General features: G+C 42.7%; 1 protein-coding gene across 5 annotated transcripts in view; it reads right to left on the bottom strand.

Moving 5' to 3' along the window:
* Positions 1-27,431, bottom strand: part of SLC25A26 (solute carrier family 25 member 26) — a 95,718-nt gene that overhangs the window by 20,393 nt on the left and 47,894 nt on the right. For all 5 annotated transcript variants that reach the window (XR_003260752.2, XR_003260753.2, XM_026110148.2 and 2 more), the window contains one exon: positions 9,145-9,189. Coding sequence is in view for 3 of the 5 variants with exons in the window: in XM_026110148.2 (XP_025965933.1) it covers positions 9,145-9,189 (45 nt within the window). In the remaining 2 variants the exon portion in view is untranslated. The remainder of the gene's footprint in view (positions 1-9,144; positions 9,190-27,431) is intronic.

Genomic DNA, 27,431 nt, shown 5'->3' with positions numbered 1-27,431 from the left:
ATAAGCACCCTAATTACTCTGCTTTTCCTACATGTGTCATTTTAGCACGATAGCATAAACAGGGAACTATTAGAAACATAATTGCCACAATTTGATCAGCCTGGTTCCCCCCTCTGCACAGACAGCTCCCACCTGATTACACCAGGCTTGTCCTACAGAAGGCAGCACGAGATAATGAGACTTTTTCCGGGCAATACTCGTTCCCACTAGTATTCGCAGCCCAGGAAAGCTAAACGACAGCGAGCACGCTACATGAAAGCGGGCCGCCATGCCAAGCCTGTGTCATGGGTATTCTGTTCAGCTGAAGGCTGAATAGAAGACTTTGTTTCCCACTTCAAAGGACCCCATCCCAATCTCTCGCTCTTCCCTTATGAATAACAAATTGGAAATAAATCTTCTGGCTGAAGCACGTGGAAACTTGTACAGTTGGGGCCCTCTGCAGCTTCCCAGCTCAAGCACATGCTAATTTTTTTTGTAAACACTCTTATGTGATATATATGTAAAACTCGCTGTGCATTGCCGCACCATGTAAAGCAATACAGCGAGTGTGTCCCCAAGGGGTCGGACACGGTGGGAAGCCTGAACGCAGACTTCCAAGTATTCACAGGGACAATGTTTGCAGAGAAGAGTTCAAGCTTATATGTAGGTAGTGAAAGAAAAGTAATACTTTTCTTTCCACTGATCCCATCTCACTCCATCCCACAGGCCACTGTCCTCTATTTCTCATCACGACCATTATTTAGCTCTTTTAATATGAGAATATAAGAGCACCTGGACACCTCACTTTACTCAGCATAAGGCACTTTGGAATAGTCAACATTAGGATATATCAAATGCCTTTCAATCTCTAACCAAACAAAACAAGAGAACATTATCTCTTTTAATCATGGGAGGAATTTTATGGTGCCCACAGTAGCATGGCACTGAGGAGGCTCCATGTGTGTTGAGGACAGCTGACCTCAAGCTGGCCAGTAATTTTTCACTAGTTCACATAGCTTCTAACCTATATGCCTGCCATCTCTGCTTTACATTTGTGGCAAGCGTTTGGGGAAGAGATCATCCTTCGGCTTTGTGCTTGCAGCACAGTGGGGTCTTGGTTTGTATGTTCAGGAGCCCGAGGCTACGGCGACACCGGGAAAGCCCAACACTCACACCCCTCTCTCGCACCTGATGGCCAAACCAATATCCCAAAAGCTGCAAGAAGCATTGGAGAGAATGATACACTCTAAGGCAGATGCCTTACTATTCCTCAGCTATTAAGAGGCAAGCAGGGCTCATGGCATACCCTAAACTTTAGGTCTGCAGCTGAGTAAATATTACAACTCACTCCAATGATAAGCATCTGTAGTATTTCTATGCTCCCCTCTGTTCCAGGCAGTGTTCAACTGCATGATAACAGAGAGTGGAAAAAACTCTCCGAATTAATCATATTGATTTGTGTGTATGCATAATCCTGCAGACTGAGGAAAGAAAACCATTCTTCATGCTTGCCTTTGCTACTAGGTATTTTACTTGCAACGTGGCATTCTGCATGGCTGGTCCTCACAGATGCATGGCACATTAGCTATAGGAGAAGCAAAGAATTCATGAGCAGATTGCAATTCCTACACATAAAATGGAAAAGCAATGAGCGAAATGTCCTCCCCAGTGAATTTTTATGTGCATATGTGCAGCATATGTGCAGTACATGTGTATATTATCTTGCAGGACACATGCAAGCCCTAACATGGGAAAAATTCAGTGATCTAAGTTCACTGTTGACATAAACGTTGAGACTGCTCTTCACACTAATGGAGTTGTGCTCGCTTATGCCAGCAGCGAATTTGGCCCTCGAACTTAAACCCAACCAAATCTCAGATAAATTGAGAGAAAGAGAACAAAAGTTGGCCTACATGCAACAGCATATTTTTCATGTTAAAAGTGTTTCGTTCCCTTTTTCTCCCCATACAATACTGCATTGATGTCTGTGACCCATTTGAATGTAAATCAAAATGGATGTGCTAAAAGCCTGGTTAAAGAAAATTGTCTCCGAAACAGTGTTCCCATGGCAAGGCACAGCATAATACGCCAGACACCCTCAGCTTCCACAGTGTGAAGGGACAGGACAGCTATGTAACTGGGAAGGAAAAAGTAATTTAAAAAAAAAATCACTTCAAAGTTGGAACAACTTTCCCTGAGCAGGTGCACTTCTATTACCTGCTAAAAAATATATGTTCCATGTAAGCCTGCGTGAATAAACTACATGGAAGAATTATATGCGTCTTTGAAGATTCTTCAGCAAGAAAAAAGTATTTGAGGCAAATGCTCTTTACACTGATTACATTATATTCTACCAAAACCATCCCCAGACATCATTGGCAGGCTCAGCGACTTCCAGAGAACTGCTCGTGGTCTAAGCATGATCAAGAGCATCACAATCCGGCCCTGTATCTATAAACGGCGCGAGTCTGTTTTAATTCTGCTGTTTCAAATGGCGCATTGACGATCCAAGACCATCTGACTTTTTCAGACGTGTCTGCAGTGCTGCAAGTCTCGATTGCATTTGTTTCTCGCTCTTCGGTGCAGATGGCAGATAGCATTCCTTTGACTGTGCTTAAAGGCTGTGTGAATGACAGTTATTGTGACACTAATAAAGTGAGGGCTGTTTGCTGAACAGCTGTTGGCTACATTGTTCTTTTGTGAGAAAAATGCAGCCCTTATGCTAAAGGAATGCGCGCTCCGCGCTGGCTGCAAGTTACATCACGCCTTGAAACGCCGCAGTGCAATCTGTTTTTGTGATACAGCACCTAGGCAAATGGCAGACGCGTTAGCGTTATTTAACCATTAGGACTTAATCCTTAAATCAGCCTGATCGTTACTCAAAGAGGGAGCGAGGTATGGTAAAACGCTTATTACGCTGCTTGCAAGGAAATGGGTTTAAAGCTGGGCCTGGGTTTCATTTGCTATTGACTTACATGCAGCTGGGCACAGCAGAAAAGAAATACTAGACCACTTCTCCAGGAAAAAAGGAAAACTGTCACCTAGCTATAGAGCAGGGAAAGCCATTTTAGGCCCATTTTGGCTACATTCCTCTATTTTCTACTTATTCTGTTAAACAGCAACAGGTTTGATTGTAAATTTTAGGAGGGAAATAGCATGTGGTTTATTGTTTCAGTGGTGGAGTTATAAACACGTATTACTGCTGAGGACCCCAGCTGCCTGGGCAGAAGCATTCCGTAAACTTTTCATTCTTATTAACATTAAAAATCAGGTGCAACGAGCTCCAAAAAAGATGGAAACCCACTAAACAGCCCTTGCACAGCACGCCTCAGGGTATGTCTTAAAAGTACCTCTGCACTGACAATTAGAAGCAGGCTTGAGCCCACCCTCACAACCAGACTTTTTCACACACTCCAGTGCAAACCAGGCTGCCTGAGAGGCCCCCAGAAGCACAGCGTCCTGGAGGGGAGAACCGAGAGGACCAAGCAAACGAGCACGTGTGCCCAGTGCCTTCATGTAGATCTAGAGTCCAGTCCACCAGCAAGTTTCCCAAGCTCTGCTCATTTTCAACACGGGTCCCTTGTGCCTAGGTTAAGCAATGGCTGAACCTAGAGAGAAAAGAAGAGGCCCGAGTATGTGTAAACCCAGTCCCAAGCCTGGTCTCCACCACGTGGAGAGAAACCAGCTTAGGAACAAACACAGAGACCTCCTGTTCCGACCCAGCCACCCTTCTGTCACCACTCCGCCTCACGGAGGAACAGCTGGACTCGCCCCGTCCCCCTTACAGCGATGCCCTGCTCCTTTCACAGGGTGGCAATGTGCCTGCACGTACTCTTCAGCTGCTTCTCCCGGAGCAGCCCTCTGCTTGTTCAGCGCCTTTGGCTGCTACCACATGCCAGCACAGTCACTGCAAAATCCCACAAGAGATCTGCCCCTGTATCTCAGCTCCCTCTCTCCAGCTATTGACTCTGAAGGTGCAACCAAATACATCTCTTTGTAAAAACACCTGCTAATTTGAGAGACTTAGAGCTTTGAGCAAACTCATCTTATGGCTAAAACCAACAAAAAAGAATTACGTAAGTGCACTCTAACTGCTGAAAGCCTAAGAGCTCTGGGTTTTGCCCATCACTAAGACTAAGAGGGAAACTTTGGCTCCATTCAGTGCCAGAAGAGCCAGATCCTCACCTTCAGTGTATTCAGTCCAAGAGTTTTATCTTGCCTGCCAGGACCCAGGCCAGCCAAGCAGCACAGTCTGTGACAGCCCTCCTAGAGAGGCTGCATGTGCGAGAGCAGCGTTCTTTGGCACACGTTCTGGAGGGTGAAGTCAGCGTGACCCTGACATTACATACTCCTAGCAGTGCGCAAGTGTCTCATCTCAGAATTGGACGTGTCTAATGGAAAACACAAAAGGTTCCCACTATACTAGGTTTGTTTTTCCTCTTTAAAAAAAATAAAAACACCTTATTTTTCAGTTACACTCATGTGAGATCTACGTCCTCCTGCCCTATCTGCTCCTTCCTCCCTCACTAACTACCAGAGCCTTTCTACAAACATACAGTACATTTGGTCCGTAAAGAGAGCATTCTCCATTTACGGCTGTTTTGGAGTAACTCTTACTGGCTCTGAAACAACAGCCAACAAAAAGAAATATAAAAACCAAGGGGATCAAGCCTCGTTTCACCTAAGAGAAGGGCTCATCTCATACAAAGCATTGCTGTCCTAGGGACATGCAGATTTTCAGCTGATCATTTCCACTTAGCCATAAGAAGCAGGCATTTTTGAAGAGATATTGCTGCACTCAAACTAATCAGTGGGTTCTTGATTCTGATTTTTCAAAACCTCTGTTTTGCTGAATAAAACTGAGGCCCCACATTTCTGCAATATCCTAAAACTGATATTTAAGTTGTCTTCCTTCTCAGTAAGGTCTAAAACAGACAGACTATGGGATAAGATGGAACATGAAACAAATGAATAAATCTCTTACATGCTGTTGGTAGGTGCTCAGAAATTATGATTAGAATTACAGAAAAAACCCTAAACAGAGCAGAATAAAAGCTAATGCAGAAGGGATAGACTTCACAGTGCTATACTCATCTGAGGAGACTACATACTCCCAGCAGCAGAGTCAAAGCAAGAGAGATGGGCTAGACTCCCCACAACCCACAAAAATGTCACTTCAAAAATGCAGTCCCGTAATCTGAAATTACCACAGTGAAGAAAACACATATAGTATTTCCAAAGCAAGTTACAGAGGCACCCTGGAAATTCCAGGGCAATATGCAAGGGAACTATATTTTACAACTTTATTCCAAAAGTAAAACTGATACAGATGGCAACACGCTTGGCTGGTGTTCGAGAAGCATACCACACCTATGTTCTGCCGTCTTTCTTCCTGGCCAGCTGGCTTTGAGATGGGCTCAGAAGCATTAGTCTCATCTAAGAGAGCCTAAATCTGACCAAACTACTGCAGTGGTTATCAGCCAGGGTGCTTCTCCCACAGTTAGTGTTACAGGCAGTGAATGAGGCTCGAAGCACCTCTTCTCTTCCTGAACTTTGAGAAGACTCCAGAATTGTTTTAGCTGAGTAAAGTACAGCCTGGGCTGCAAAGACAGAGAAGCACTACACCAGATCTCCCTAGCAGAGAATTACAACATCTGCCCTGATAGTTAATGTATCACAATACAGTTTCCTTCTCCCTCTTGATTTATATCAATAATCTGTGCCTAAACTGAAAAAAAAAAAAAAAAAAAAAAAAAAAAAAAAAAAAAAAAGACCAACTGCTATATTTTTGAACCTTGGGAAGGGAACCAGTGGATGCTATATCAAAATAAATATAAGAGCTTTTTTTTATTGTTAAAATCACCATCATTTCTTTACTGTTGCTTCCTAAATCATTGTGATCTAAGAAAAGAGTCGCTAACCTATGTAACTGGAAATAAGGACTATTTGGAGCAATATCTATTTCTTGTTATGCACTGCAATACCCCCTTTATCAGCACCCACAGTATAAGTGATTTTACAGTTCAGTGATCTCTCTTCTTTCTCTAACTCACTTTACATTAGTGCATGGTATGCAAGTTTATTCTCACATAGGACAGCTGCTCTGCATTCACAAGCAGAAGAAAACTGTGCCTGTAAACTATGTGGCTAAAGCCAGCTGGAACCATAACGAATAGCTGCTTGGAGCAAAGCAGAGAGACAAAAAGGGATACAGAAACACCTGATTCACTGCTTATGACTAGCCTTTATTAGGCTCCTTTAAGCCTAACATCCTTCTGCTGGCTGCAGCCCGCATACGGGAAGGAAACGGAAATTCTGTTCTTCTTCCATGGGTCTCACTAACTGTCTTTTACAGTGGAAAGGTATTTTTTCCTTATTCTTAAGGTGATTAGCTTGCTAGGAGAAGTATAAGACTGAGTCAACCATCCACCAGCTTATATAACATCGTACCAAAGGCTATAAAAATCATATAGTCAAAATGCTTGAACTATTTTCCTCTGTGAGATGAACACCACATTTAATACATAACTATTTCAGCATTTACCTTCCCAAGTAATCCCATTAATACAGCACAGAATAGTCCCTTAGACGTTATCAAACCGCCAGCTTCAGCTAACCCTTCTGCGTTTGGGCTCTGCACTATTTGTCTCTTGTCCTTTGCACTCCCACCTCATCTTAATGACCATCTCTCAGTCCAAAGCACCAGTGAGAAGTCCTACCATGGCTCGCACTGCTAGTGATGATACTGGCCATGTTCTCCCAGTTGAGGGGGCCGTAACGTTTTTCATCCTTTGTTGTATTGTCAGGGTAAGACAGTAAGAGCTAAGAGCTTTCTAAGAGCTTAATTCAGCTAAATAAAATGTATCCTACTTTCATGGCCTGGCTTTGATGTGACAAACCTTGAGCTCTCCCCATGTGCTGAGCCAAAGTGACTGACGCATGTGAGACTGATTTTTGCAGATTTCTACTCTCAGTTCCATATGCAGAAGAACATATTGCAACTGGTCCATGGAACAAGCTAACCCAGTTTGGTTTTTCTTCAGATCTGCACTGACCTCTTCAGATTAAACATGATGTCTTATTCTAGTGACTCACTCCCTTAGCTAGCTAGATTCAAACTGTCTTCCTTAAGCCTGCACTTTAAACAATACATTTTATCACCACAGCTATGGGAACATTAGTTACAACAATTTTACATTCTGAAAACAACTCTACGATGTTGCTGTTTTATGTGGTTTTGGAGAGAACACGGCACTTTTTCTCCTTAAGTTCTGCCATCTCCTGCTCCCAAAGCAGGCCGCTGCACTAACATTCAGCAGGTCACGGCAGCATCACCGCGGCAGAGTTTACAGAAAGCCGTTCCTAGACGCTGGCAGGGAAACGGATTCCTAATAAGGTAGCCGAAGCTACCCTGTGCAGTGGGACAACACCCAGATATTGCATCAGGCTGAGCACATGAAGGACCTACAAAATCCAGCTCAGCTTTATGAATGCTCATGTCCGTATTTCACGCTCCTCCTACCTGTGGACTCCCCTCACATTTGAAGTGCCAGCTCTTTGGGACAGCCTTTGCTTTCTGTGAGTGCCAGTGAAGCGTAGGGTACTGGCCTCCCATTGAAGCCTCTAGATGCTCAGAGCTTGGGCTTGTCCCCCCAGAGCAACCTGTTACTGCCACACAGAGAAGAGACGAGCTGTTGTCACAACCTTCAAGCGTGGGAAGACGTGAGAAGGGCAGGGCCATGCAGCTCTGGGGAATTTCTTACCCTCCAACACAACAAGGATCGTACAGGCACCGAGGAGAACATAAAGCCACCCTCCCTAACTAGGAGCAGCAAGGGCAGAGGAAGTCTGTCAGTGGTTCCCATCCTTCCCAGTACCTCTTCCCAGTTTGGAGCCTGGTGGAGAGCATCTGCAGGGGTGCTGGAATGTCGGAATAATGAGGAGGAAGGCACGAAGCCAAGCCTCCGGCCTCTGAGGGCAAAACAGAGCAAAGACCCGGCAATGCAACACACAGTATACGCTGTAGCGTGGCTGGTAGTGAGAGACAAATAGTTAATGGCTGACAGCTGTTCAGCATTTATGGGGGACTATTCTGAAGACTCAACCAAGTCCCAAGGAAGCAAGCATCCACATCACCAAACCACCACACAACTTCTGCTCTCTCCGGAAAGCACCGAATCTTTGAATGCAAACTGGATCTGCCTCCTCTGGGGAAAGGGCCCATGCACTTTGCTGAGCCTACCCAGGGAGCCAGTATTGCTGCTGCCTCTGCCTACCATTTTGCTAGAAATAGCTGATCATGCTTTAAGGCTGACTTTCTCAGAAGTCCAGCACCTTAACAGAAAGAAATTTTTTTTCTCTCTCTCCCTCTCCTCCTCTGTTATAAATATTAGATTTTGCTACAGTGCTTTTAAAATTCTGCAACAGTTCTCTGTGCTTCCAACCCAGGATCTCAAAGCACCAGAAAAACCAGGAAACTCTGGCCTTCCTTTATCCTTCTGCAGTAAGTAACCAGCATCACCATTTAAAGGGAAAACAGAGGGACTGAGAAATCACACAGCTTCAAATCCAGCTCTGTGCTCTAAACACTAGACCGTGACTCTGTCCATGATAAACAAAGCAACCAGCAGGTGGGAGAACAGTGCATCATTCTGAAAGACTGCTCTATTAAAACATCATCCGACTGACACCTTCTTTAAATGACCTTTCAAATAAAGTATACAGAGCCAATCAAAATAGCTTGTCAGTGATATACTAAGAGTCTCTCCCTGTCTACAAAAAACAGGCTCAATCAGTTTTCTCTGCACCAGTCACGATTCCCGTTACCTTTAAGACTGAAATGCTAGAAAATTTAAATAATAACAAAGTAATATCATGCAATCCAAATGGCTCCCACTCTGCTTCAATCAATAAAATTAGCTAGGGCAACAAATAAGATTTCTGGCATGTTGGGGAGTAAAATTTAGCCTGCCACATATCAAGGTTTAGATGATTCCTGTTATTTTTCATATATTCATGCAAAAGACCTTCACATGCACAGGCAGCTTGGTACGTACTTGTTGATTCTGCACTGTGGCCATGAATGTGAAAACTCAAGTGAGGTAAATCACCACAGAAAGCCTTTGTGGGATACATAACATATTTCTATCATTAAAGAGGACTTACCTTTAAGGACTCCCAGAGCGGGAACTGTACCAGAGAGAAAGGAATCTGGGGAGAAGGTGGGAAAAGAAAAAAGAAAAAAATCACAACGTTACAAAAGCAAATCAGGTTGGCATGTTTCTTGACTGGCTAAATTAGGAACAGTTATTGTTCGGTAGTGAACTGCAGCTTATTACATTTACAAATCTTTAAGGACACTTTATGTACACTGCCATTAAATGACTGGTTTCACTAAAGCAGTTTTACTTTGTTTATCACATTCCCTGCTGAGAGGTTAATGTATCGTTACCAGGGTGGCCTAGGAGAGCAATAAGCAGTATGATCTAGTGCAGGGACATTCTTGGTTTGACTCCCCGCCAAGAGAGCCATCAGGATGGTTCACGTAACACGCTCCCAAGGCCAGGAACACCGCCTGGCGAAGAACCGTCTTCAGTAATACACACTGTCACAAATGATGGGCTTAAAAAACAGTTCTGCTCTGACCAGGGCTTTGCAAATGGGGCATCAGCAGCAGAGATAAGCTTTTTTGAACATCTCCCAGGGATCTCAGATTAACGAGATCCCTTGAGAATTAAAAGCAGGTTGCAAACAGCTACCAAACCCTACCAAAACCCACGGGAGAAGCTTTGTGGTTCTCCCTCACTCATCACCTATAACGAGAGGTGGTTCTGTCCGACAACAGTCAGCATCTCTCGCTAGGCTCATCAGTTCTGCCCTGCGTCCCCAGCATTGCCTGGGCATTTCCAGCTCCTTCACCGCTCTTGCCCTGATAAATGCCTCACAACCAACCCTCCTAACACACAGGAGAAAAGCAAACACACTTCAACTCTGTATGCTGTGCAGGGCTAACGCATGTAATTAGTCAGTTTTCACCCACGAAGGAAGGGATGAGAAAACAGAGAGGGACAACAAGCCACTACTTTTCATGGTTATGCCTTTTCTTGGAGTTTCCTCCTTCTCCAGTCTCACTGCTAAGTTCTTCTGGCTCTTCCTACTCCTTCACTGCTCCAACAAGCCCTGCCCAATGTCCATCTCTGGTACTCATCCTGCCTTCGCCATCTCCAGCCCTGTTCTCTGTCTCAAGACATGTCAGAGGAAGGAGTCCCCATGGCAATACTAACTTGTGCCAGAACTGTACTACAGCCGTATCTGCAGCTGCGTTTTGCCCCTTGCTAAATGCTTCTCCGTTATCTCCCCCACTTCAAGAGTCAGTCAGCCCCAATTTTAGACCTCCTTCCAAGTATCTATTTTCTTCTTCTACTCTCTTATCTTCATGTCCTCAAACATGATGCATGTTGGGTCAGATTTTCACTTATTTGCGTTGATTTTGTAGTTTGTGTTATTTGATTAGTCTTCTTAGAAAGCACATAGGTACCTTTTGTCATAAGAAGTAGTAGACACTCCAAATGGGTCATGCTTAGTTAATGCATAAATCTTTACTCTTTGTAACATGGTAATGGCGGATGAAAAATATTCAGTATAGAGATATGAGCAGCTTATTAAATCTAAATTCAGGCTATACCAAGGAAGTCTGAAATGGTACGTCTATTCAACATCACAAGAGTTAAAGAGTATTGTCTGCTTCACTGTGTTGCAACTAATGATTAATAAATGAGTCTATTAAGTTAATCTGCCAGGCAAAACTAAGCTTGACAGACACCTGCCACAGAAAATTTGTTATCTATTCAGGCAGGAAATGGCAGTGAGAAGAAATCAATGTCACTGCTGTACATTGAGCTGACAAACTGAAATCTCAGAGGAAGTTTGTCATCTTGAACAATGAGCAATATCCCTGGTGGCATCTCAAAGCCCCACAATAAAGGTCAAACATGGCTCTTATTTATCAGGGCCTTGAAACTCTAGTGTAGCAATTAAATTTCGTTTTCAATACCGGGTGAAAAAGTCCAGCTATTTGACAGTAATGTGCGGTAATATATTTATGAGAAGATATATATATCCACATGCTGCTGCATCATTGTTGAACTGGAGTTAAATGGCATGATTTCTTTGCAACGTAAAATGAAAAGCAACATAATATTCTATTATCGAGGCCAAAAAATAGGCGGAAAAAAAGAAACAATACCCACTACATTTGCTTCAAATTTGTTAAAAAGAGAAAAGGAAATGCTCTATATCCAGCTGTACACCAAACAAAACAAGCTTTCAAATACACAGTCTCAAAGTGTTGCTTTTCTATGCTTGTGAATGAGTGGTAAAACTATGCAGCTGTTAATAAGACAACAAGGGAAGCTTTTGACATAAAACCCTTTTTATCTCCATTGCTAGCTAGCAGCATTTCAGTCAAAGAGGAATTTCGTTCACAACTGCTGTTTAATTTTCAGCGTTAGTGGTGTTTGTTTTCTGTGTCCTGCTCAGCGGGAATCAGAACTAGATGGATATTATCGCTTTCACTTCCCCATGAGTCCCAGAAGATGCTGCAACACACGGTCTACCAAAATCACTGGAAAGAGTTAGGAGGCAGGTCAGTGGGATCTATGCAGCCATGAGGCTCCATCCTCCCTGGGATGTCTGCAAGATAAGGACCTCAATTTTCATAAATCAGACTTTAATAGAATTTGAAAGCTTACAAAAACCAACAAACAAGGAAGGACCAAAACGAAAACCAAACAGTGAAGCACCTTCACTTGCACCCAGAAGATCCTAACAAGAAATGTTCTCCATCTCCTAAAATCAAAGTCTCCATCCTGGCCTGCTTGACAACATCCTGATTTAAAAACAAAACCCACACAAGCAGTTTCATGGGCAGGGGAACTAAAGGCAGTCTGGCTTCCCGCAGGTTTCTTTTTTGCCATCAGATTCTCCAAAGCCTAAAAATTTACAGGCCGAGATCAGCATTCTTCCCGTGGCCGGGACCTTCATCACAGCTCTCTGCGATACCCATCCCGCAGCCCTTGTTAAAAGTTACGTACACATTGCAGGCCTTCCCTCAAACCCCCGAATTACTTTCACTCTCCCCTCATGCACCTATTTTTAAGAAGGGTATGGAAGCTTAAATTTCTCTTTGCAACCTCTGCCTTTCTGCCACATTTCTGGCCAACCAGACAGAGGGTATTGGGCAGGAAGAAATGGCTGGGCTGCACACACTGGTGTGCGCTCATGTGTGCATACACCCTGCTTGCATAAGCCTAGTTTCCCTAAGAAACCAGACTAAACAGCCTACGCCCAAAAGTAGGATTAATATATGCAAAAAGAAATATCTCCGCAAGCATAATTCATCCAACAATGAAAAAGTCTTCAGATCTCATGTGAGCCTCTATTCCTATACCATGACAGATGTGACAAAAATCTCTCAGTCTGGGGACAATTCTCAATTTGAGCAGTTGCAGCATTTACCGTTTGATTCCATTTCGCATTTTTCTTTTTAAAAGAAAACCTCTTCAGCAATGAACAGAATCACGCCCTGCCAGGCAGCGATATTTGTGCCTGAAACAGGCTAAGGCAACAATGAAAATGTGGTCCACACATGTGGGTAACTTTCTGCCAGCAAATATGAAACCCTGGCGAGCTCCACCAACCGCTCATTCGACATTCATATAAAATAGACAGAGAGTACCAGTTCTCATGTCTGGCTTGATGTTATATAACTGTGCTGTTTGTTCAGCACAGTCCAACCTTACCTTAAAAAAAGAAAAAAGTGTAAAGCTCCCAGACAGCTGTAAATCATTATTCTAAAATGTTTTATAGGTTAGTGAAATTGTCAGTTACTCTGGCCCCTGCAATCTTTAGCACCTGATACCTAACTTAATGCAGCAAGTGTTGCAGATCCTTTTTATTTTTACAGATCTACTCAATTCTCTGCATACAGAAGGATTTTAAAAGATTACTTTTTAAAGCAACTTCTAGAAACAGTTGCACTTCGCAGCCAGCAAAATAGAAAAACAAATCTCCAATTCTAAAAAATATCGACTTGCACGTACTAGAGATTTATCTCAGAACGGAGAAAGTCTCACCAAATACTGTTTAATTAAATAAGAAAAATTTAAGCAGCAGCTTAAAACTAGAGCCATGGAAACGCACCAATACTGAAAACAGAGGTAGTGGTAACACTCTTCATAACTATAACACAATGTTTTTAAGCAATTCAAAATTCCCCCATCCAATATGGGATGCTAAATCGCAAGCTGACGTCTGCCAGGAGGAGACTCGGCAGCCGGGCAGCAGGGAGGGCATGCTGAAGGAAGCGCAAAGAAAAGGAGAGAGGCTGGGGGGAGGAGAAGGGGAAGGAAAACAACAACAACAACAAAAAAACCTCATCAGTCCCTTCGAAACTGGGATTCCCTTCAAAATATGAGGATTCTTTCACATAAAGCGGAAACAGATGTTCATGGCTGGAATTTGCATGTGGCTTTATTCTCTTCTAGCATACAATAAAGCTACTCTTCTCATCCTCCGAGCTAGAAATTAAACAGTGGCATGTCATGCAGAGTCCAGCTGTGCTTTCTACCTCCAACCTTTATTAGCAATATATTTAAAAAGAAGAAAACAGAGAGACAGAAAGAAAGGGGGAAACTAGAAAAGCATAAGAAATGAAAAGCTATGTGGTATGTGTTCTCAAAACAATATAAAATCTACAGATGTTCTTACTAATCTGCGGCACATGTTTGTTTATTCAGGTTTTCTCTGTCTCCAGTTCAGCGGGGCTGTGCTCTCTGAACGAGCTATCTGTTTTTGCAAATGTTAAGAGTAAATACTGAAGGAGAGATCTGCTAAACAGCCGGGGAGGAAACCGGCTCACCTAGTAAGAGCTTTCTCAACACCCCTGAAACCGTGCCTCCACCCCCAAAACCATTCTCCCCAGTATCTTCACTATTCCCCGTATCGTTAACAACTGGCAAGAAGCTGATGGTTATGAAGAGGATTGTGGTCACTCTAACGTCACAAAGGCCAATGGCAAGAACATCTGCCAGCTTCAGGAGAACTCACTGCAGTTATCACTGAATTTTCTGAAATTGCACCTAATGCGTCACTTGCGAGCACTTTCCTGAGGCTCACAAATACAGGCTTTGGCAATGCTCCATCTCTGCAAGCAGCACACCACCATGCTAAGCCGAACTGCAGGTGCCAACTGAGGCTTCTCCATCAACAAGAGGTCAAATAACCCACTACTGGGGATCAAAAAATAAGCTATTTTCCAAGGATACATAATCTACAAATTTCAGAAGAACAAATCTTTCTTATTTTTTTGTTTTGAGTTTTTTTTTCTCTTTTTTTTTAAAATCGGCCCCTTTATGAGAGATTGTTCTTTTCAAATAGGTTCACGTTACAGCAGAATAAAACGATCCTCTCCGCCCACTGGAGTTAACACCAAAACGCTGCAGTTCACCACCATGGTAAGTCTGGCTCAGTGTCTTGTTCTCTTAAAATTCTTCACGCACTTGCACAAAACGTCTGGGTTATGATACACTGACATCCTAAGTATAAATACACATTCCCCATAACAGGATTTGAAGAGAGAGCATGAGGTGAGGCAAGCCTCTCCCTTGGTTATGTCCAAAGTCACACCAACAGACACGATTATATAAAGTGTGGTATAAAGCACCGTAGCTTTCCACAGTACAGACTAAAGGTGAAGGTGCAGAGGAGCTCAACACAGCCACCTTCAACAGTATCCTGCAGCTGATAGAGTTGACTTATTTTCTTGCAAAGCTTCAATTAATACTGCCTCCCAGCTCCTCCTTGATAAATTGCAGACTCCACCAGAAACCTAATGAAGGTAGTTTGTAATCTTAACATGAATGAAAGGCTGTCAAGACCATCGGCCATGTTCTGCAGCTTTGAGAGATGAAAGGAGTGAGCGTAGTGAAAGAACGCGCAAGTTCACTTGTTAAAAAATGATAGAAGGCTCTGCTAATAAACACTGAGGCAATTAGAAACAAAAGTATTCAAGCAAACATGACAACTCTAGTATAACAATGACCAGAGAAGATCACCTTTGGTTCTACTTCTTAAGGAACACAACAAAACACCAAGTCCACACACGACAACTTCCTATACAACTACACAAAGCCAAAGAGTGGTAGGACTGTACGAGGAAGCAGGGCCATCACAGGTAAAACTCTGAAGTTGCGTTTGCACCAAACAACTTCTGAAAATCCTTCAGAGTCGAATGCGTGGCTCCGCCACCCTGCCAGGGGCAGACGGACAGCATCCACGGCGGCAGAAACACCACTCTCGACATTGTCAAGAGTACCATTAAAAAGCAGGTTTCCGCCGATGCACCAGCAACTGCCCGAGGTAATGTGCAGTTCCCTCATTTCCAAGCAATTAACATTAACCCTGTTGGAGCTGGGGAGACAGCTACAAGCTGTAAATGTGCAGAAATACAAAATACCTGAGTTGTAAGCATTATTCTGATTCAAACATCCCCTAATCCTCAAATAAATATTTGCACCTTGCTTCCTCTGTTTTTCCAGCTCTAAAACCAAAGTAATTCCACTTGTCACCTGGCATATGTGAATGTTTGGAAGTAAATTCCTTCATGAGACAAAACATTACATGCCCTGCAGAGTTGCTTAATTTGGTTACAAGCCATTATCACAGATGTCTTTTGGACCTATGTGATAGAAGTTCACATCCAACAGGTTTTTCTTTTCAACAGCGCTGCGCACTGATTAGAAGGGGAACATAAAAAGGGCATTAAGCAGAGACAGATAAATAGGTTGATTTTATAAAAGGGAAATTCTATCCAGTTTCCCTCCGCTAGAAAAAGAGCTTGAGGAAACAAAAAGGAGGAAAAAAGAAGTTTTTCTAGAGAAGCAATGTTGACTAGAAAAGGGAAAAAAACACGGAGGTCTGCCATGTTCCCAACACACGGGAATAAGAGAAGTGCAGAAGGCTTCAACCTTTCACGAGGTGAGACAGACCATCATCTAGCTATTGAAGCTATTTCCTCAAAGAAACAAATTAACAAAAAAAACATATTAACAGCCTTTAAAATCTCACCTTCTGCACCAGCCCCATACTTTGCTGTGAGGACAGAAAAGTTGCATTAGAAATTGTCTAAGGTTAGCCAAATAAATTGATCTTACTGGACTTCAAGCAGTGGGACTGATGAGGCCCTAAAAAGGCAAATACTAGCCACGTTCTTCCTGCCTCCGGCAGACGAGCTCAGGAGGAGATGCCCGTTTTGTTATTCCATCTTTAAAACAACACATAAAAACTCTTCAGCAATGAAGCAAACATGCTAACATCAATTTGTACACGCTGTTTTTAAGGCACAGATAAAAATCTTGTAGGCTAAAAGATGAGTTTAGCAGCTCTGGAAGAATGAAGGTATTGTTTAACAGGAAGCAGATGTATGTCAGATGGCAAATTCATTAAAGTGTCCCATCGTTAAAGGAAACAGGATAACAATGAGCCATCTGAAAAAACGTGGACTGATCAGGAAATACACAAGCCGCAGCTAATCTCCTATTTATTGGTAGGTAATGCCTTTAAGTCATGCACATGCATTGAGTTTAGGACCATGAAGGCCTAATCTTTGTTCTCATGAAAAAAACATAACAGCAGAACCCTAGAGCACAGAATACAACATTTCTGGAAAAAGTCTTCTGAAGGAAAAGCCTAACATTTGGAGAAACTATTACACAACTATGTGGACACACATGTATGGTTACGTGCTGCTATTCAGTGGAGCACTTCAATTCTGTAACTTTGAAGACATTTCATGTGCATTTTACACACACGCATTATTTTTAATTTGAAAATTATTACAAAAATGCCTTATAAAGGTAACTATCACGTGAGACCCTCCAAGTACAAACATATAAAAATCTAATCCAAGAAAATAAATTCATAGGAAGGCATTTGACTGACAGATTTTCAATATAATGTAGTTGAAAAGTTCCTCAAATTAGGTTTTTTTGAGTGAGATACAAGGACCAGAGCACTAAGAATTTAATGGCACATTTGTTTCATAAGGCAGGTGAATCTGCAGGCAAGGTAGAGAGTAGTGCTTCACCCAGCAAATATTCAATCAAACAAACTAGGCAACGGTGTAGCTATAACTGCACTGGCACTGGCGTAGGAGCTCCTGTCCTCAGAGTAACAGCTATAAAAAATTAAGAGACTGGAAGGAAACCTGCTTCTCCCTTGGTGGATGTATCTTGATCTACAGTAATTTTGTTACAAATGACTTGTTACTACATTATGATTACAAATAAAAACCAGCAGCTCTCACCATAAAAATTAAAACAGTCTCTCACTGGGAGTTTTCTGGATGTCATTTAAAAATTCCATGGGGAAATCCATCTCTTCCTTGGCAAATGGGCCTGATCCAAAGTTTTGCAGACATGACTTCAATAGGTTTGGATCAGGATCCATGCTCAAGATGGAGAAAAGAGGAGAGAGCAGACACAAGGATTCTAATGCACAACATGAGGATCAACTAATGTGGGTGCTACCATGGCCTTCCCAGGGTGCGGGGAGAGTCAAACTCATGGTGTGACTACATGCTAAGGATGCGCTTTTTTTCCAGCCTTCTTGGCAGGACCTGTTGCAAATGCCCTGCTTTTAGAGATGCTGAAATAATAGCCCTCCTACTAGCTATATCCAAGCCCAAATTGTGCAAAACATTTAAGTACAACTTAAAGTCCCAATGAAGTCAATGTGACTTAAGCATATGCTTTTGAATGTCTTAGCAAATACGAACTTTGGTTTTGCTGAATTGATAGCCTTCATGATTATGAAAGGATTTCCTGCATATTTGCCATTTGTGGAAAAGCAGAACTAGACAGGTAAATGTTGCTCAAAAAAAAAACCAAAAACAAAACAAAAAAAAAAAAACACCAACCCACCCACACAGGTGTTTTGATAAAATTATTCCACCAAGTCTAAGGCAAAACCAACACCACAGCAACAACTACTGTAACAGAAGAACACAACTGGGCAACAGTAACCCAGGTTGAAACTTTTGTCTTTGGCATGTAGGAACCATACAGTACTGTTTATATATCTTACACCATTATCTCCATCATGTGGCAAAGGGAAAAAATGCAGATTCACATCAAATTTAGGAAGTGCTACTCATGTAAAGATATCTAATGTGTCTTGCGCACGTGCATGCACATGTTTATGTATGCACATACAAAATTTTGTGAGGATTTCTCCAAATGGGGCCTTGGTAAGCTTCCATGTGTGGCTGGATGTTTTCCACTTACCAGGCGCTGCATCTCCACTGCATGCCACAGGTAAGAGAAGAGATACGCTTGTCCTGCAAAGCGCTTACAGTCTCATGGGCAGCACCCTAACGGGGGCCCACACAACGAACCTAAGAGGAAACGCAGAGGACACTTAGGCAGGCCCAAGTTAGCGGTCAGTGATACAGCAGCCTAAATGGCAAGTCAATACCGATCGGGTTAAAGAACTGATCTCCGTAAGCTCTTTGAAAGACTTCACCACATGCATTCTCCCTGTTCAGTGTCAGCTGAATAGGAGTTGATTCTGTAAAGCACTAAAACACATGTCTAATATCCCACCTCTTTATAGCAAAGCATTTAAATGTATCCTTAAATCCTGCACACGAGTCAGACTATTCTGCATGCCTGAAATCAAGACCGGATTATTTTCTTCCTTTCTTAATAAACCTTTAGCCCAACCACATGATAGGGCCTTGCAGAAATTACCAGGCGAAATGACTTGCCTATGTTACGCAGGGGGACCTACTACCTTACGGTAATTGTCTCTTCTAGCCTTAATGTATTAAGGCATGAGCTTTCCTGAACCACGGCTACAGTTCCACAAATTTTAATCAGATTCTACATTACAAAAGACCTAATCTAAAACCAATTAAAGTGAAATGAAAAATCCCAACAAGCACTTGATCAAGACCCAAACGAACAGTTAGACAATACAGATACAGGAAGGATGGTTCCCTTCTTTTTTTAGCCTTTTTTTTTTTTGATGGTTTAACCGATTCTGCAGACTCTGTAACTATTTAAACAGGAAGCCCCCCGGACCCAGCAGACCTCCCTGCCTATGCAGCTGGAGAGCTACTCGCCGCTCCTAATGGAGCATTTTTTCCACCCCCACCCCAAGGTAGCAGCTGGACAATGTCAGGTCAGACCCTGCACGGCCACCTGGGACTCGCTGCCCTCCCAGGTGTGGAGTCGCAGCCCAGGCCACGGCAATCGGGCCCCTGGGAAAGTCGTCATGCGAACGGCACCCCCCACGCTTCCTGCCTGTCAGCAAGCCGGGAAAAACTTTAAAAGAGCCCGGCTGCATCCACAAATCCGGCATGCTGAGAGCGGGGGGAGTTTGCTTTCAAGAACCTCTTGCAGGCATCCTCAAAGGAGCCTAGCCTCGCTGCACGACTCTGCACAGCCATTAAAAAGACCTGTGGAAATAAAACATCACACACAACCACGTCCATCAGGTTTTCTTCTGTTTTTAAGACATTTACGGAGAAGATCCTCTCACCACAGGCCTTCGAATTCATTTGTGTGTTTTTATATAACCACCTTATTTCTATTTGCCTTGAGGCTCTATCACGAAAACAAAGTTAAATCATGAAACTAAAGCAAAACAATCCCTCATGCTCGGTTACCCAGGCTTGGACACAAAGAAGCTGTGCCAAACTGCAAGAGCAGGGGAGCAGCACCCGCAGGAACAAGGGTGCTTCGGTGAGTGAGTGCGAAGTGAACAACAGGCACATCTCTACACCCGCAGACATGTGCAAACCCTTATTTTCTTCATTCGCTCACCCCGTGGGGCTGTTCACACATCCCAGCTACAGAGTGAGACCATCTCCAGGGCCTGACGGGAACTGAACGGCAGAGCGTGACGGCAGCTAACTCTTGTTCTACGAAATCCTGCTTATAGCTATGATCAGCAAAGTAGACACTATTAAGCTTCCACTTTACAAGTATAAATCATCCCCTCCATGCTTGGCAAAGCACTTAAGCACATGCTTAACTTTAACTATTGCTGAATAGGAGCAAGATTATGCTTTAGAAACATTAAAGACCAGACCCAAACAAGTTTTTAGACTCCTCACTCTTCTTTACGCTCCCAACTTCCCATTAATCTAAAAGCTCTTCCAGAGCTGGAGCTATGCCAAAGTGTTTTGTTGAACTGAGGCCTAAACAAAGTTTTCTGCTAATTTGGGGCTGCAACCAATGTGCTGAATGAAGAGAAAAGCCAAAGAAAATAGTCTACACTTTTCTGTGGGTTACTTTAGATATACAATAAAGAACTCAAAGTGACCTCAAGCACCAAACGCGGGATAAAGCAATGGTTACACAACTGCAGCTCCACCAAGAGGTTTTAGCATTACCATTAGCAGCAGAAAAAACCAAGCTGCCAGCGTGACTGCCAGGGCTCCAAGATGGACTCGGACCCCACCAGCTCCAGCAAGCTCCTCTCTCACGCAGCAGGCCTGGGCGCAGCATCTGTTCCACCGATGGTCCCTTTAAGAAACCAACTTCTGTGGAAAACATCGATACCAAAAGGAGAAAGCCAAATTGCACGCCCACTGCAGCTTGGCCTCTGGGGGGAAAGGGATGGGAAATGCTGCTCTCGCAGCTTTAATTCATTTAGAGGCCATTTCTCATCCAGAAGGTTCCACGGAGATGATTTCTTTTCCTCATTGGTGCTGCAGCCATGGCAAATGGCCATCGCAGCCAAGCAGCAGGTTTGCCAGTTCCCCGCTGTCATAGGTAGATTTGTAAAATTCACAGTGCAATGGCTTAAGTCTTGTTGCCCAGTATGGATTTTTGTCTGCTGTATAAAACAGTAGATGACATTTACATGTATTTGAACCTTAGTCTTCCCAGTTGTATTATAGCTGGGAAACAGAACAGCAACAACAAAACAATTTTCATGCTAACAGCCATTACTTGAGAGGAAAGATGAAAACCAAACACAAAAGTGGAGCTGGAGGAAAGAGACATACCCCAACACAAGGAATCTCCAGAAATTTTACCTTTTTAATGCATAGTATTTGAGTGTCTGTACTGAGTATCTGCTTGAGGAACCTGCTTTCTGGGTAGGGCTCAAGAACTGCTTTCTGCTTCTGCAGCATCTGGATGCCTCATCTTAAATGCCACCCATAGACCCAGTAATAGGTACATGATTCTCCTTTCAGCCTGAGATTCACTGAGATTTATCTGCCCAAATTATCCCAAAGAAGTTGTGAGGCAGTATCTGAAGAGAAGGAACACTGGTTCTGATGAAAGAGGTGGTACTCCTGAAGCTGAACTTCACATACCTGGAATCAAAGAACTGGGCAACAGGCAGTGCGGTAAAGAAAAACTAACGTGCAGGCTCAGGACCAAAAAAAAAGAAGGGAAAAGAAAGCAGTGTTATTGCCTAATAAAAAGAATGGACAGATCTTAAAACAAATGCCTTTTCCTGTATAATGCTGGTAACCTGTTGGGCTGAAAAGGCACAGAGCGGTGTTAGCGGCATGTACTGTATTTAGGCGACTTCGACAGAATTTTTTCCAATGAGATTAGCACACTGTACATTACACTTCCCAAAATGCTTCAACCTTGATGCATTTTAATTACATTTTTCATTTATCTTCCCTGGGAATTTCTAATTTGTGCCAGGACATTCTCTTCACTTAAGACACTTGCAATTTTTATCTCAGAGCAAGTATTAATAAATCACTTCAGACAATAAAACTAAAAGCTGCCTAAGTAATATGAGAGCAAAAATCAACTCAGGCCTTCAATCAAAATCTATAACATTGTTAACACCTTCCTTTGAATAGTGCTACCAAATGCTGGTAGTGGTCTTTGGGATCATGGAGAGAATTAACAAACCTGCAGAAGAGTGTGTTGAGTCTACATTCACACGTGCAATTTTAAAATGTCAGCTGACATGAAGCCAGTAAATGACGTGACTTTGTTTGGAAGTCCTGCAGTGAGTATTATCAGTGTTTCAGACCTAGGACTAATATGGGATGGAAAGGAGGCTCCCAAATCTGTGCTGAAATGCTAAGACATGTGGTGGAAACGGCCTGTTATGCTGAAGAGGAATTTCCAGGACACTAAGAGAATTCAAGACGAAGTTAGCTCTACTTTACTTCTACTGCATCTTTGCATCTGCTCTTTCAGCTGCGACTGTTCGGATGGAGGAGTTACCACCTTCATCCTGCTCCCATGTGACTCCCGAGTAAGGCCGGTTAGTAAAGGCAGCCATGAGCGACTGGGGGCCGTAGCCTCTTCTGCTGGCTGTGCAGCCCGAAGAGGGTATCTGACCATGGCCTAAGAAAACAGTACTGGCTGACCCAGTTCTGAGGCTGGCAGACCTAAAACAAGGACGAGCCACTTCCACCACCACCACCACCGAGTGCGCAGCAGCAGCAGCCCTCCCAGAGGAGGACCAGGCATGATGCACCGTGCCCAAGACTAGCTGGTGAGCACCCACTCAGAAAGCAGAACCCAATACCAGGAAGGTCCCGTTGGCATTGCCAGACAGTGAGCAACAGTCTTTACAAGACTGTGCTGATAAAAATAAATAAATAAAAGGGTAAAGAGCTTGCTCCTTTGCTATGCAACACATAGCAGCTTAGCAAGATAAACGACAAAAGCCTTTACTGTGGCAGAATAGTTAAATACAATCACAATAAAATTCCACCTGTCAGCTCCAAAAGCACCCCACATGTAGAATTTACACAAGCTGAACTGGAGCTGGTTCAGGGCATGTCATAACAGTTAGTCATTTCTGCACTGTGCACTGTTAAAATTGGCCTCAAGATGAATTGAGTGCCTGTAAAGGGCAACCATATTTCAAGCAAACCGGGACACGCTCAGGGTAGTTGGACTGCCCCTTCAGCTGCATTCCAGAGTGTTTAATTTTTGCCACTTGGTTTCGTGAAAAATATTTCCAGTGCACTTCCAAGGAATTCTGCAATCCAGTAAAAATAGTCTGTGGTAAAACTTCAGAGCAGGAGGGAGAAGAAAGGTTTTAGTTTATATTGAAAGGATTTTGCATAGCATTCTCCAAACCTACACTCCTAAGTGAAAAGTAAGACTCACAAATACGCCTTGCTCACATAAGTTGTCTGCAATCTGTCAGTACCCATAAACTAAAATATGGCCTTTCCAATCCAAATAGCATCGAATGAGGTTTTTTGAATGGCTGCCTATTTTGTTTGTGATAGTGATGCATTCCAGCAAAAGCGATTTCTGGCTGTAGGAGACAACATGGCTAAAACTTAAATAAAAAGGGCACTCTAAATGATTTCACCCGCACACAGGTTTTTCTCAAGGAGTGTGGGGATTCAATTCAAGAAGTTTTCTCATCACATGCAAAAGACTTCTGAATCAAGCCAACAGTACTGAGCACCTTCATCCCATTTCCAAGTCAACTTAACTTCAGGCAAACAAGTAGCGGAAAATAACTAGGCATAACCCTTCCCAGAAACCTGTGCACTAGAGAAGTCAGTTTAACACAAATGAACAGAAATCCTCTTAAGCCTAAGAAATCAGCCCACCAATAATGCAAGACTAATATGTAATAATATGGTACTTTTTTGCCATGTGACACAACCTGCATGCTGTATCTGCACACCACACATACACTTTGAAGTCAGAAAATTACAGTCAGCAACAAATATATTTTTCAGATGTAGCAACTAGGACAGAGTTGTTGGTAGCAATTTCACAGTGAAGGCTGCAATGAAGCCCATGTCCCCTTTACTTCTACAGCTGCATTAAGTCTCCAAATGCTCTGGTGGCACAGGTCAGACACTTCTGTGACACATTTTTAGTAGGGTATTTGCTCAATTTGAAGGCAAATAATTTTGTAAATGGTTTGCTTTTAAAATGTTGCTATTCTCACATTTCTTTGGATCTTACCAAATAAATCATTGCTCTCTCACAACCTTCAAAAATAGATCTCAGGCATTTTCAAACTTTTATCAAAAAAAAAAAGAGAGAGAGAGAGAGAGAGAGAGAGAGCGAGAGAGAGAGCGAGAGAGAGAGAGAGAGAGAGAGTGTGTGTGTGTGTGTGTGTGTGTGTGTGTGTGTGTGTGTCAGGTATCTTGGAATTCTCCTTATTCCAAGTAATATATATGAGCCATACATAGTCCAGCCAACTGAATTACTTAAAACTTCCTTCTCTTTCTATTTGCGGATGCTTCCAATACTCACTTCACAAAATCCACCTTTTGGAGAGACAGTAAAAAACATGAATGGCAGATTGGGCTGCACAAGATATGCAGTATCCTCTGAGGCCAAAGGCTCTTCTGGGGATAAGGCATTAAGCAGGGAATGATAGGGCAGCAGAAAGGAGTGATCAGCACATTAGAGAAGGACAAAATGGAAAAGGCAGTGATAGTTTTGTTGCAGGTCACTTTTGTACTGAACAGACAGACTGAAGATTTGTCCCAGGACCTGCAAATACGAGAAGGAAAGCGAATATAATTGCTTAGCTCACGTAAAGAAAAAATGCAGCACAGACACTGCAAGTTTAAGTGCCACTTTGGTGGCAGTTTATCCTTGCTAAATAAATCATTTATACACCTGACACAGCTCATTTCTTCCTTTCATGATAATTATAGTTTTAGAAGCCTCATTTAAGGGGTGCCAATTAATTCCCAAATTCCACCTTCTGTCAAAGAGTGTATTTTATTAGGTGATTAATTACCTTCAGGAGCACTTCAGGAGACACCTTCGAGGCAAACGAGGATTGCTGTGACAGCTCCTTTAAGATATGGCTCAGCTCCTGAAGCCCGATGAGCCCAGAGATAAAATAACTGCATACAGGTGTTATCATCTACAGTACCTTGGGATGTTTTCAGTTCAGAGCAGTACATCTCCCCTCCAGAACAGGCAAATATTTGCCTCGATACTATAGCCTTTGCTTTGTGAGAAGTTCCATGTGCTGCCTGGGGTTGGGCCCAAATCCACAGCTAGGTAGAAGGTAAGTGCAGCCGTGGGGGGGCTACTCTTCCCTTAACCTCAGTGAGCATCTACCATCTTCTGCACTCACAAAGCTCAGACCACCTGGCCTTCTCCAGCTTATATCCCTGGGTACAGATGACATACAACTTCTGGGCCCAAAATATTTCTGGAAGTTTTATATAAGGCAATTATAGATTTTAGTTCCCTCTCTGTAATTATTTTTAATTTACTTCTCTAGCCAATGAATAGGAACTACAGACTGCCCATTTTTGCTGTCTGTTATGCCGTATTACAATAAGCATATTTTAGTTTCTGCACTTTACAGAGGAAAAAACAAAAAGCCTTTGCCAAATTCAACGACTTGCTGACAAGGGACCACGAAGCTTTTGTCAATGCAGTCCTGAGGTCAGTGAGCCTGCATGCACACAGGCAATGAGCTAAGACCAGAAGGTGTTTATGAACATATAACTCTTCGTTTCTTCTTTATTAAGTAGAGAGTTCAGGGCATCAGTACTAACCTGCAATTAAACACCTGAACAGTTCTAAAATGGGTCTATAAAGTAAGTTCTGATCTGGAGAGCACTGGACATTTGGCCCCCTCTGTGGCAAAGGTGGGAGTATTTATGACAAGTTTTACCACGGTCTCCTTGCTAACATTTCAGAGCCATACACTGACTACTACCTGGAGCTTCCAGGAGATCCAAGCTCTTCACAAAGCAGCAGAAAGATCTATACGTGAACAATTTAACTCATCTGTTCAATCAAGTTTGATGCCCAAAGACTGCAGTGAGAACAAACCAACATGGTGCAGAACGGCTCATGTACACAGCTGTACACCAAGTTCAGGTACCTCCACACGATACATTCACCTTGTCATTTTAGATACTGAAGAAATCCCCACAGAGAAAAAACTCTTCCAGGAACACAAGCGCAGAGACTCTAACAAATGTAATGGACTTCACCCACCGTGTTTACTGCAGACTCTTACACTACGCCAGAGTACTGTTGTGACACACTGTCATAGCAGGAAGAGCTCTGTTCCCTTGCATTTCTCATTCACCTTCTCTTACAACTATACCTGTCTTTCCCTGGAATTACAGTACAGTATTATGGAGAAAACAGGATTTGAAGGACCTTCATTCTCTTGACCAAGGCAAGACCTGTTCCCAACACATTTGTCTAACCTATTTTAATGGCCTCTCGTAGTGGATGGACTGCATGGATGATCCACTCAGGTGCCACATCGTTAGATAGTTCCTCAGAACAATTTAAGTCATTACTTCTTCACCTTCTCGTCACAGGCACAGGAACAGATTTTTCCTTTCCCCTTTGCAGAAAATTTTCAAGTACACTGCATCTTTGTCATGTTTCTTCCCTGCGTCTTTTCCAACACTTTTCCAGCCTTTCACATACAAGAATACCAGCCTCAGAGACAGACAAAGGCAGTTCTCACTGCGCATTTCATCAACAAGCTTAAAACAGATTGTTAACAAATGCTGATCAAATATAAACTAACATTAAGCCTTCAAGTTTGGGAGTAAAGGAAAATACAGGGTCAGACAACAGCCTAAGAGAGATTCTTTCATCTGCCAGCAAGAAATTTCTTGTCTTGATCTTGGGCTAGTAAGATGTGACAATCTCACTTCAATATCCATGGAAGGAGAAACACCAGAGTGGAATATTTCTCAGGTGGGAGAAAACGATAGAAAAACAGATTTTTAAAATCTGAGGACATATTAATCTCTCACGAACTAATAATGAAAGACACAAGGTATTTTCAGAAGCATCTTGCACAGCTGAGGGTACAGAGCTGATGGAAGGATTGTTCAGGACTCTGCAAAGCCCATCCAAAGCCAGAGTATATCTACAGGGCTCATCGTTTTTAAGATGTGGATGCTTAATTTGACTTTCTATTTAAAAAGTGTAATCAGAAAACTATTTCCCACTCTTTTATAAAAACAAACAAACAAAACCCCTCCAAAACACCACCAACAAGAAAACAAAACAAAAAACCTCCAAAACCAACAACAACACACAAACTTCCCAGAAAAACAATCGGATCACAGTGAAGATCAAACTGAAGCTTATTGCTCCATTGCTTCAAATCTGCCCTTGATTAAGTATGGAGATTTCTAGCACTCAGCAGTTGTTATGAAGTTAGATAGAAGTCTCATCTGAAACGTCACATTAACCCATGATTAATTAGCCAATGCTGACAAACACTGTACTACAAACCTACTTCGATTTTAACCCATAACGTATGCTGGAAACTTCCAGTCGAACAGTCTGTATTCTCTCATTTGCCCACATACGCTTGTTATTAAAACCACATGCGGGCACTGAATCATTTCATGGTTCGTTTAGAGACAAACATGCAGAAAATTGTGGGAAACAAGTATAACCCGAAGAGCCTGTGAA

The sequence above is a fragment of the Dromaius novaehollandiae genome, chromosome 12 (genome assembly GCF_036370855.1).
Source record: "Dromaius novaehollandiae isolate bDroNov1 chromosome 12, bDroNov1.hap1, whole genome shotgun sequence".
Lineage (NCBI taxonomy): Eukaryota > Metazoa > Chordata > Aves > Casuariiformes > Dromaiidae > Dromaius > Dromaius novaehollandiae.
The sequence above is the reverse complement of the archived record's forward strand: the minus strand, read 5'-3'. Positions and strand labels throughout refer to the sequence as shown.